Source organism: Caretta caretta, chromosome 2 (genome assembly GCF_965140235.1).
Source record: "Caretta caretta isolate rCarCar2 chromosome 2, rCarCar1.hap1, whole genome shotgun sequence".
Lineage (NCBI taxonomy): Eukaryota > Metazoa > Chordata > Testudines > Cheloniidae > Caretta > Caretta caretta.
In genome coordinates, this window is record NC_134207.1 from 141098714 (window position 1) to 141110830 (window position 12117).

The following is a 12117-nucleotide window of genomic DNA, read 5'->3' on the forward strand; positions in this document are numbered from 1 at the left end:
AATAGGATACATTTATTTTCCTCATGTTGGTACAATTTAACATTGGGCTGGAATCATTACCATATAGTTTGTGTAAAATTAATTTTAAATACATAGCATAAATATTCAAGGTTACTTGGAAGGAAAACTGTCAAAGGGTAAGACTTTGGGGCCTACTTTAGAGTTCCTGGGCACGTAGTGACTTCATTCAGACTTGTGGGTGCTCGGTGAATACAAGATTAGCCCCAGACTTGACATATCAACAATCTAAATGTACTAAGCTGTGAATAGTAATGGAGCTGAGATGACTGGGGAGCCTCTGGTAGACATCAAGAAGAAGAATCAAATATGTTAGCATGATATCTCTCAGACTTCAACAAACGGCCTACAGCTACAAAACAAGCCCATCCATTGGTGAACAAAACTAGAATCTGTACTGGTTCCAGATCTCCAACTAGCATCCCTACTTTAGAGCAGTGCCTAAACAATCCAACAGGATATTTGGAACAATCTTGCTTGTCAAGGAACATACAACAGTCCTTGCCCTGTATTAAAAAAAACATCTTTCCTGCCTTTTGGGGAGAACACAAGGCATAGCAGTTAAAATCAAATCAGGCTCTTACTCCAGAACCTGAACAAATGAAACCCTGCTTTTTTTTTCTGAAAGCTTCATAAGGGGCTATTGGACTTTCCTTGCTTACGTCACACTAGAACTAGGTGGCCTCCCTTGCTGATCCTCTCTTTGCAGCTTGAGGCAGATTCCAAAAAAAGTGGAAATACAAGGAAACTGAGTTTAGGTCCAAAAGTTACGTAAGATTTTGGGACACAAAAAAATGACTGTTTTTAAACTTAAAATCTTGGAAGTACATAGAGAATTAAATGCCATAGTAGTTTCTTCCACACTGACAAAACTTACTACACTAGCGAGAACACAAAATGATGGGGGTTTTTTTTGTTTGTTTTTGTTGTCTGAATATTCCCAGTAATAAACCAGCAGAGAACAGTGACCAATAGCTTGACTGTGTAATAAAAGTGGAGCAAGACCCTGACCCAACCAAATTTAGGGGTAACTTGATCTTTTGTGTCCTATTTGGTGAAAAGAATGGTGTGGAAATAGACATCATAGTGAATGCTTGTAACCTGACAAGTGGGGAAGTGAGCCTTCCCTAAAAGTATAGTAACTTGAAATTGATCCTACTACATTTTCTTTACACTTGTGAATTAAGGTAGATAAAAAAATTAAGTTCAATAGAGCTATTCATCTGAGTAAAGACTACTCATGTGAGTAAGAATTGTGGGACTGACCTTATATCTTTGTGCTATTTTCTTTCAGGTGGGGATTAAAAAAAAACCATCTTTTAGTTTGTCCCAGTTCTTGCTGGTAGATATGTTTACTTTTGTGCTTCTACACTGTTATAGACAGAAAAAAACATACAAAGCAATAAGCTTTGATAATATTTGTTTTAATCTTAAATAAAAAAGTCATGCTTCCTGTTCTGTGGTTCCTCAAACAACTTATCTTCCATAACCTAGATTTTGTATTTATTGCACCTTTTTTCTATCTGTATTGATTCCTACCTCCAAGCCCATTGTGGGAGGTATTAATGGGGCTAATTGTCTTTATAAGCAAAGGTAAATGGAGATATTAATGCTGGATGGTGTTTTATAGGCCATGACGTTATTTGCTAATGCAAGCAGTGTCTTTAATAGTTTGCATCATGAAAGATTAGCAGGAGTTTGTCATGACATTTCTTTGTACTCACTAGTAAAATCCTCTTTATATCTGATATAAACAGTGTTCACTATTGTAGGATTTTATGTTTTAAAGATAATCCAAGAATTCTTAATATAAATTTTGAGAAATAGTAAACTGCTAGATTTTTTTTAAAAATATGTTGCCAAGCATGATTGCTTTAGTTTTGCCTTGTAACTGTCGCTTAAATTGTTCTCCATTGTTAAATTAGGGTACATTTTAAAGGTTTTGATTGTTTTAATATTTTAAGGAAAAAAAATCTAGTTAAAAATCAACCAAATAAATCCTGTAATCAAACTGCTGTTGCCTTGTCAGGATAAATTTTTAAAAACTAACAATTTTGCATTGCTCTCCCAGACACATGGTCTATAGCAGAGGTGGGCAAACTATGGCCTGTGGGCCATATCCAGCCTGCGGGACCATTCTGCCCGGCCCCTGAGCTCCAGGCCGGGGAGCCTAGTCCCCAGCCTCTCCCCCGCTGTCCCCCCTTCCCTGCAGCCTCAGCTTGCTGCGATGCCTGCACTCTGGCCCACCGCTCTGGCGGCATGGCTGGCTCCGGCATGGAGCAGTGGCGTCCTGGGGGGCAGTCAGGGGATGGAGCGAAGGTTGTGGGAGGTGGGACAGTCAGGAGATGGGGAACGGGGGGGGGGGTTGGATAGGGTGTGTGGTCCTGGGGGGACAGTTAGGGGTGGGGGTTCTTGGGAGTGGGGGGGTCGGAACAAGGAGCGGGGGGGGGTTGGATGGGGAAGGTTCTGAGGGGGGCAGTCGGGGGTGGGGGGGTCAGGCTGTTTGGAGAGGTACAGCTTTCCCTACCCGGCCCTCCATACGGTTTTGCAACCTTGATGTGGCCCTTGGGCCAAAAAGTTTGCCCACCGCTGCTCTATAGGGACAACACCGAAATTTTTTTTTTTCCCCACAATTCTAACTTGTGAAAAGCTCTGTTCATCCACAGGCCCTTTGGTTTATTTCCAGAATTCAGAGATCACCATTCCTTGCTATGATACAAACTTCTCCTTAATGTCTCTGTCCCCCAGAATAAATACAACATAAATATTAGCAGTGTGTACTTGTCTTCAGAATGTGGACAATCTCTCAGATTGATGTGATTGTTCATTCATTATGTTTGTTCAGGTTGTGGCTTCTCTGAAACATCCAGTGAGCTCTTTCATAGTAGCAATATCAACTTGAAACACAAACGAAAAAGTTTGATGTGACTCTTTATGCTTGCATAGAGTTTTGCATTCTCTGTCCCTTCAATGACTTTCTAATAAAACTACTGATTGTGACACAATTTGAAACCTGTTTCCTTCAGGGACATGGTTGCAATAAGGTACAAGAATTTTAAGGTGGTGACCAAGTAGATTTTTACCAGTTACTAATGTCACCACACAATGTTAAAACTGAAAATTTAAAAAAAAAATAAAAATCAATTTTACGACTTCGTTCTTTTAGGCCCAAAGTCAGGGAACCACTTGAGTTGTCCTGATTACAGAACCAGAGTTTAGTTTCTGTCTTACAGTTCTCAAGATGAACAGTGAACTGAGTTTCACTTTCAAAGAGAATGTTTGGGTTGGTCTGCACTGACCAGAGTTTCAGAGCTGGCAGTTACAGCGCTGCTCAGAGAGCGCTGAAAAGAAACTGCTGTTGTGTGTTCACACTGTCAGCTGCCTGCCCAATAGTGTGTTCACACTTGCGGCACTTGCTGCGGTATTTGGAGCAGTGCACTCTGGAGAGCTATCCCACAGAGCATCTCTTCCTCTTCTGCTGCTAAGAGTTGCGGGAAGGCGGAGGGGGTCGCAGGGCATCCTAGGTCCTGTCCCAGTGCCCCATGATGCTTCACCAAAGGCAAGTCATGCTTGGCCAACGTTATTGCCTTCTCTGATGAGATAAGTGGCTCTGTGGATATGGGGAAAATGGTGGATGTGTTATATCTTGACTTTAGCAAAGCTTTTGATACAGTCTCCCACAGTATTATTGCCAGCAAGTTAAAGAGGTATGGATTGATGAATGGACTATAAGGTGGATAGAAAGCTGGCTAGATTGTTGGGCTCAATGGGTGGTGATCAATGGCTCCATGTCTAGTTGGCAGCCGGTATCAAGCAGAGTGCCCTAAGGGTTGGTCCTTGGGCCGGTTTTGTTCAATATCTTCATTAATGAACTGGAGGATAGTGTGGCCTGAACCCTCAACAAGTTTGCAGATGACACTAAGCTGGGGGGAGAGGTAGATATGATGGAGGGTAGGGATAGGGTCCAGAGTGACCTAGAAAAATTGGAGAATTGGACCAAAAGAAATATGATGCGGTTCAACAAGGACAAGTGTAGAGTTCTGCACTTAGGAAGGAAGAATCCCATGCACCACTATATGCCTCTGGGCTAAGCATCAGTTCTGCGGAAAAGGACCTGGGGATTACAGTGGATGAGAAGCTGGATATGAGTCAGCAGTGTGCCCTTGTTGCCAAGAAACCAATGGCATATTAGGCTGTATTAGTAGGAGCATTGCCAGCAGATTGAGGGAAGTGATTATTCCCCTCTATTCGGCACTGGTGAGGCCACACCTGGAGTATTGTATCCAGTTTTGCTCCTCCCACTACAGAAGGGTTGTGGACAAATTGGAGAGAGTCCAGCGGAGGGCAACAAAAATGATTAGGGGGCTCGGGCACATGACTTATGAGGAGGGGCTGAGGGAACTGGGGTTATTTAGTCAGCAGAAGAGAAGAGTGAGAGGGGATTTGATAGCATCTTTCAATTACCTGAAGGGGAGTTCCAAAGAGGATGGAGCTAGGCTGTTCTCAGTGGTGGCCTATGACAGAACAAGAAGAAATGGTCTCAAGTTGAAGTGGGGGAGGTCTAGGTTGGATATTAGGAAACTCTGTTTCACTAGGAGAGTCGTGAAGCACTGGAATGGGTTACCTAGGGAGGTGGTGGAATCTCCATCCACAGAGGTTTTTAAGGCCCGGGTTGACAAAGCCTTGGCTGGGATGATTTAGTTGGTGTTGGTCCTGCTTTGAGCAGGGGATTGTACTAAATGACCTCCTGACGCCTTCCAACCCTAATATTCTGTGATTCTAAAGTTACCGTTAATGGGCCAAGAAACAAAGCAGGTCTGCCAAAGAACCTGTAGCAGCGGATTGTCCCGTGAATCTATGAGAGTTTCCTGGAGATCTCTGAGGCAGATTCCCGTGAAGTGAGGGAGTCAATCAACAGCCTGATCCGCCGGTTAGACTAGGCATGTGGTGGTATGTGCATCATACAGACACAAGCATGCTTTCTGCAACTGTCCTGCCCCCAACAACTTGCTTCAGTGATTCCCAAAATCAATCCACTTACCAGGGGCTTCCTCTCCTGTTTGCGGTTCGCCAAGATCTGGCAGCTGTGACTGGCTAGCCTTCTCCGGGGTAGGAATGAACTGCTGGCTGCATGCATCTCTGACCTCTGAATTGTCCTCTGCCTCTGGGTCACCCTCCACATCCTCATCCAAGATTTCCTCCTCCTGGCTTGGTCCTCTCTCGACTGGCACGCGAGCCACTGAAGTATCCACAGTGGTCTTCACAGAGGAGGTGTGGTCGCCGCCGAGTATCGCGTCCAGCTCTTCGTAGAACTGGCAGCTTGTGGGCACAGCACCAGAGCAGCAGTTTGCCTCCCGTATCTTGTAGGCCTTACACAGCTCCTTCACTTTGACTCTGCACTGCAGTGTGTCCCGGTCATGGCCCCTTTCTGTCATGCATCATGAAATCTGTGTGTAAGTATCATAATTCCTACAGCTGGAGCGCAGCTGGGACTGGACAGCCTCCTCTCCCCAAATGCTGATGAGGTCCAGGAGCTCAGCATTGCTCCAAGTGGGGAATCACTTGGTGCATGGAGCAGGCCGGGCCACCTGGAAGGTTTTGCTGAGACCACTGCATGCATCACCGAGCAAACAGGAAGGGGACTTTCAAAATTCCAAAGGAATTTACGGGGTGAGGATGGTAGCTGCTCACCTGAGGGCAGGGCAGTAGAGTTCAAAATGATGATTATAGAGGCGAGAACAGGCATTGTGGGACACCTCCTGGAGGCCAGTCGCAGCGCTGTAATTGCCCAGGGTATCTACGCTGGCACCGTGATGCTGTACCCCCAGCGCAGAAAGCTGTACGCCTCTCATTGGGGTGTGTGGGGTGGATGTATGTGTGTGGTGTTTTTGTTTTTTGTGTTACAGCGCTGTAAGTAAATAGTTTCTGTGCACTAAATGGCTTCGCAGTGTGTACATCTCAGGAGCTACAATGCAGAAAGCTGCTTTACTGCGCAAAAACTTGCCAGTGTAGACAAGGCCTTTGTTTCTATTTGGACTAAAAATAAATCATGAGAGAACTTCTGTTGGGTTTGAGGTTTGGTAATCAGCATTGCCAACTTCAAGAGATCAAAAATTGTAAGTTGTTTTTTTTTAATTATTTTTTAGGTCAGTCTCTTGTTTGTTTGTTTTTTTGTTTTGTGTTTTTGTTTTTTAACTCCTCCTGCCCATCCCCAGGGTGTGTGCATGTGACTGTTAGTGTTGCCTACTCTCCCACATGTATTGACAGTGCTGTTGAGAGTTCTTTTGCGAGATCATAAGTGAGGCTTAATTTTACTTAGATATCTCATCTCTCATGATAAATTTGTAAGAGTTGGTATGTCTGGGTAATGCTTGTATTTTACAGACACAAACGTTTGCACCAAAGGTGAATGGATAGTGTCTTTAAACTTTTTTGGGTAATGCTATTTTTTTAAAAAAACCCTTTTTTTAAGTTGATTTTTGTGTTTTACTAGTACTATAGTATGAGTAGTACTAGTACTGTAGTTTCAGTATTTATTTACTGTTGTTGTTATATGAAAATAAACTTCTGTGTGTGCTGTTTTGCAAAAGAGACTGCTTCTATGTTACTCAGTTGGATAATCCCAGACTTCCTTGGTCTCCTCTCATTGCCAGAAATTAATGGAGACAGATGTTGAAGTAAGAGTCTAACATTCTAAGGAGATACGAAAATAATAAGATGTACATTGAGTGGCCAACTTGGAAGGCTATATAAGGCAGTATAACATGCCTAGGAGTGAGACGCAACAGCTGCTGCTCAGATCTTCCACCTGCAAATATTCTCATGCTCTCACTGAGTTGTACAACCTGATTATTAAATTTGTTTTTTGGAAATGGATCCTTATTTTTACTAGTTTTCTCTCCTTTGGTTATATTGATTTGATTTTTCTTATTTTCATTCCAGTGAAAGCTGGTGGGATGAGGATTGTGCAGAAACACCCGCACACTCCAGATGCCAAAGAGGAGAAAGATAAGGATGACCAAGAGTGGGAAAGCAGCAGGTGAGCAGTCTGAAGTCTATACGTGATTTTATGCATATAGTACAGCTAATTCCATCTCTTTGAACATTAGCATGAGTTTGTTTACCTTGGTGATAAATTTAGGTGAAACATGTTTATTTGGGTAAGGCCTTTATGCTGTCTGCAGTTGCTTGTAATCTGCCTTTGTTTTTGTATTCCAGTTCAAAATAGAAACACAGAATCAGATTATATATGCCCTTGTAAGAGGGTTGGGAAAATAGCAATTTACACCTTGCTGAGCTGTCTGTAAATCATCTTGCCAGGTGAATGCGGCCCCTTTCTGCTCTGATTCCCCTCTCCCCTTCCAAGTAAACCTGAGACAAGGCCCTTCTAATCCACAGTTTTCCTAAAATCTGTTGGAAAATCCTGCCAGCTGTGAGGTATCTGTAGAGGCCAGGGAAGTCTGGACTCGGGCCCACTGCTTCTGAATTGTTCCCCAGGTCATTAAGGGTATGTCTACAGTAGGTAGGCAGTTAAACCCCCGCAGCTGATTCGGGCTTATGGGGCTCGGGCTAAAGGGGCTGTTTACTTGGGGTGTAGATGTTTGGGCTCCAACTGAGCTCTGGGACCTTCCTACCTCACAGGGTCCTAGAGCCTGGGCTCCAGCCCAAACTCTGTCTACATCATAATTAAACAGCCCCTTAGCCTGAATCAGTTAGCATGGGCCAGCCATGGGCTTTAATTGCAGTGTAAACATGCCCTCTGCCCCCAGAGTTCCAAGTTATGCTCTTGTGATTTCCTTCCATGTCTGGCCTATTCCACTCTCCCTTGCAGGGATTTGAGTGAGGAGCAAGGGGTCAATTTAAAATAATACAGACAATGTTTGCCTGGTTATTTTAGAAGGGGGAAACAGCATGGATTTGGAGGGGGATTATGCCATACACTGCAGCTGTTTTCTGGTTCCTTTCCCCATTCACCCAGTTGCCAAAAACACAGAGCCCCAAATGTGAGAAAAACCAAACCTCTGGGCTTTTGTGACGTGAGTGATGCTGTACTGGTTCAAATTCCCTGCTTTTTAATTCAGTGTACGCCAAGCCCACTCGTTTTGTGTTTTTTCATTCCTCCCTGGGATGATATGGCTGACAATACCACCTGTTTATTACTGTCCTGGGCTGAGGGGGGAGAGACAGCAAATGTTTGAGGATGTGTGAGCTTCTGGCTCCTTGACTTCTTGTTTTGAAGCTGGACTCACCTGCTGGGAGACTCTGCAAAACAGTAGTGTATTTTTCCATATTTACTGGACTCCTTGCCTCATTCTGCTGAAAAATCAGTAAAAAAGGTTTCATTTTTGTATGTCAAAAATATTAAAAGTAACTTTAACACTAACAGTATTTAAGATTGATTTATTTTTATTTGGCATTCAAGTTTGAAAGCTGTAGTGGCTTCTTATGCTTGAAATATGTAAAATAAACATGTATGGTGCCAGCTGTTTCTCCTTTATAACTAAGCCCAATTTTACCAAAATCCTATTTATGCTGATTGACCTCACTGCTCCCAGTATTTAGTAAAGGCGCCAAAAAAAAAAAAAAAAAAGGTGGTGAACTACTTTCTTCTGTGCTTTTCTTAACACTGTTTTAGCTACAACAAGCTGCATTGTCTTCAGGAGTAAAAACAAGCCATGAACTTTTTTCTTTCCACGGGTCACTGCCACTTGAAATAAAGAATTTGTGTGTGGAGAAAGAGTTTTAATTAGTATGTCTGGATGAAAAGCTGGAAGAATTGAACAGCCCACCTTCTACCAGATTAGTCATCTCTAAAATCTGTCTGGAGAAAAGCAAGTTGGAGCAGAGAATTTTTTTTTAGGGGGATGGGGGGGAATTCTTTCATCCTCTTTGCCAAATGTTTATTGGCTTTGGAAGGCATATAATTCCTTTGAGGTATGTAACGTGCTGTTCATTTTACTTTATTCTCTGTACTGTGTCACCCTGAAACCATTGTAGGATGGTCTTGTCTGTTCCAGATCCAAATGAGAAGTTTTGCTGTGCCATTTTGATAATGGTGACCTCTGAGCCTCTGGTTTGATGTAGCTGTCTCTCTGATTTGTTGAAACAGGGTTGCCTCCAGTGTTTCCCTTTCATAGCAAAACAGTACTGTGAAAAGCAATAAATATAACTAGAATTATCTTACTGTTGTAAAGCAGGGCACACAGGAATTTTTTTTGTACTTAGAGGATAAAAGTATAACAACCTATAGAACTTCCATCTTAAGTAAGGGGAGAAAAGCACTTAACGTCTCACAAGATCAATTGTTTCAGCTTGCTGACCACTTTATCTCTGGAAGTACCCACTTGGTGCAGACTCTTCACTCTTGTCTTTCTGTAAACTATATTGATCTTGTGCTTTTGACCTCACAGAGGTGTTGAGGTAAAGTTAGTTTCAAAATTGTTTTGGAATTCAATAAATATCCGTTTGAATTTCCTTTTAATCAGATTGAGCCCTACTGTGGTAACGCTAGCAGGAAGGGTATAGTTAAACAGGAAGCAGTGTGAGTTAGTGTCTGGAATTGTATGGCATTAACCTGAGGGGGTAGGTGCTGTTCCTGGTTTGCTTGTCTGGAGAGGAAGGGAGAGAGAGCCGCCCGCTCCCCCAATCGTAGGCTAGTAGTGCTGTAGCCCCTGGTGTAACAAGGCAGGGCATATGGACTCAAGCAGCAGGTCATTTAGCTGCAGCTGGGCAGGGTGGAGTTGATTTAAATCACTAGTCAGGAAGACTTGATTTAACCATGGATTTCGACATAAAAGTGCATTCTTGTTGGTTGTTATAGCCTTAATACGTATTCTTCACAACTCAGAGATACATGTAGGTTTCATTTTTAGAAGGTTCACACTATACTTTTTTAAGTGATTTGTTCTAAAAACTTTTCAGATTAGTTTTACCGCTATATCAGAAAATGAATGATTGGTTATTTCATTTACCAAAGGTAACTGAAGCAGATATTTATGAAGTCATTGGGAGGTGAACTATCTCCAATTCAACAGGTTAATCATTAATATTTGAAGGATTTTCTTGCCATGCTGTATAAGGAGGAGAACATCACCAGACAGACATTTAAATTGTTTTATTTAACTAAAACAACAACGTTATGTATTCAACAACAAACATATTTTAACAAAACAAAACAAGCATATGAATTTTTAGTTAAATATTTAAGTTTTCTAAAATCAGGTTTGTTTTTGTTAAAATTGTTTAACTAAAATAGTTAAATGAAATTTAAAAAAAAAAAAAGACTGTCAGCCAAGTCAACATGAGAAACTTAAAATATTGGCTTCTGCAGCTAACTCAGTCGTCTTCACCTTCATTTTCCCGTTTGTTCATAATCTGGAAAAGAAAAACAAGCTTTCCTGCTTTTTTGGCTCCCAAATGATTTCTCACTTTGGAATCAGTTAGTTCAAAGGAAGAAAATATTCTTTCTACACCGGCAGAAGAAGCTACTGCTGTTAAGTGAGATTATCACTTCAACAGTCTCTGAATCCAAGTGCTTAAGTGACTGGTGTGACTTTCTTTAAAACATCATCAGCAAACATATTTCTTGAATGCTTCACCCTTAGCTCTGAAGTTTATTATAGTTGGCATTATGGAGGGATGATTGTTGGATGTCCATGTCATAGCCAGCTCCTCTTCTTCAGCAGTTAAGGTTTGACCCTGGTACCGAGTATTGAGAATATTTGCAAGAAAATAAGCTGGAGATAGTGCTTGTCCCATTCGTTTTTTTAATGCTTGTAATTTAACTCTGTCATTGCATATTTCTCTCTTTAAGATCTCACTCAGTTCCTTGCAAATTTCAACAGCGTCAGCAATAAAACACCTATTTCCCTGCATTTTGCTCAAGGCTATAGAAATAGGCGTCAGGGTACTCCACATGTGTTCAGTGTTTCTCTTAAGCTCAGTGTTGAGAACTTTGGCTGTGACAGTGCCATCTATTTTTTCACAATTGTGTTCACAAACTGCCATCAGATTAGGCCAGTTCTTGACATAGTGATCAAAACAGTCCACTACTGAGTTCCATCGCACGTCTTGTGGGAGAGTTAACTTGGTTCCTCCCACTTTTTTCAGAGCAGCTGCTGCAAAGTGGTTGTTCTAGAAGTATTTTGCAATTTCAACAACATTAGTCTTTATTTCTGGAACACTGAAGTCTTTGGCTAGGAGGTGCATCAAATGAGCACTGCAGCCATATGTTATTTGCTTGGGACGCTCTTGTAAATTTTTTCTCACGTTGGATACATTTGCAGCATTGTCTGTGACCAGGCTGCGTACTAGACATTTGAATTTTTTTTCACAGTTTGTTATAGCTTTTACTGCTGCTACTTGTAAGTATTCTGCTATGTGTGCATTTCCTGATGTATCAATTGTTTCTGTAAGGAAGACGTTCCCTTCTTCTGTTGTCACACAAGCACATACAACAGGATCATTGTGGACATTGCTCCACCCATCAAGACTCAGGTTAACAATTTTACCCTGGGGTCGGCAACCTATGGCATACGTGCCAAAGATGGCACACGAGCCGATTTTTAATGGCATGCTGCTGCCTGCCAGGGCCTTGGGGAAGGGGGGGTGGAATCAGGGCATATCCCCTCCAGCCCCCTGCCGTGAACCGCTCAGGGCAAGGGGCTGGGTACACCCCCACAACCCCAGCCCACACCCCAAGCCCTCTGCCCTGACCCCTGCAGCCCCCTCACGACCCCAGCCCTCTGCCCTGACCCCTGCACCCCCACACATACCAAGCCCCCCATGCCCTGATTCCTGCACCCTCCTCACACACCCCAGCCTCTTGCCCTGACCTCTCTCTATCCCCCCACAACCCCAGCCCTGACTCCTGCACCCTCTTCACACACCCCTAGCCCCCTTCCCTGACTCCTGCACCCCCGCACATAACCAGCCCCCCCCCCACCTTGTGCCCTGACTCTTGCACTTCCCACATTCCCACCCTCAGCACCAAACGGGAGCTCCTGCACACCCATTCCCACCTGCACCCTCGCTCTAAATGGGAGCTGCCCAGGTAAGCACTCCACACCCAAACCTCCTCCCCCAACCCTAAGTCCCCTC

The 12117-nt window shown here is 43.1% G+C and overlaps 1 protein-coding gene across 3 annotated transcripts in view; it reads left to right on the forward strand.

Annotated features, from left to right (window-relative positions):
- Positions 1-12117, forward strand: part of DAP (death associated protein) — a 110533-nt gene that overhangs the window by 23852 nt on the left and 74564 nt on the right. For all 3 annotated transcript variants that reach the window (XM_075125454.1, XM_075125453.1, XM_048839607.2), the window contains one exon: positions 6961-7057. In XM_075125454.1, coding sequence (XP_074981555.1) covers positions 6961-7057 — 97 coding nt within the window. The remainder of the gene's footprint in view (positions 1-6960; positions 7058-12117) is intronic.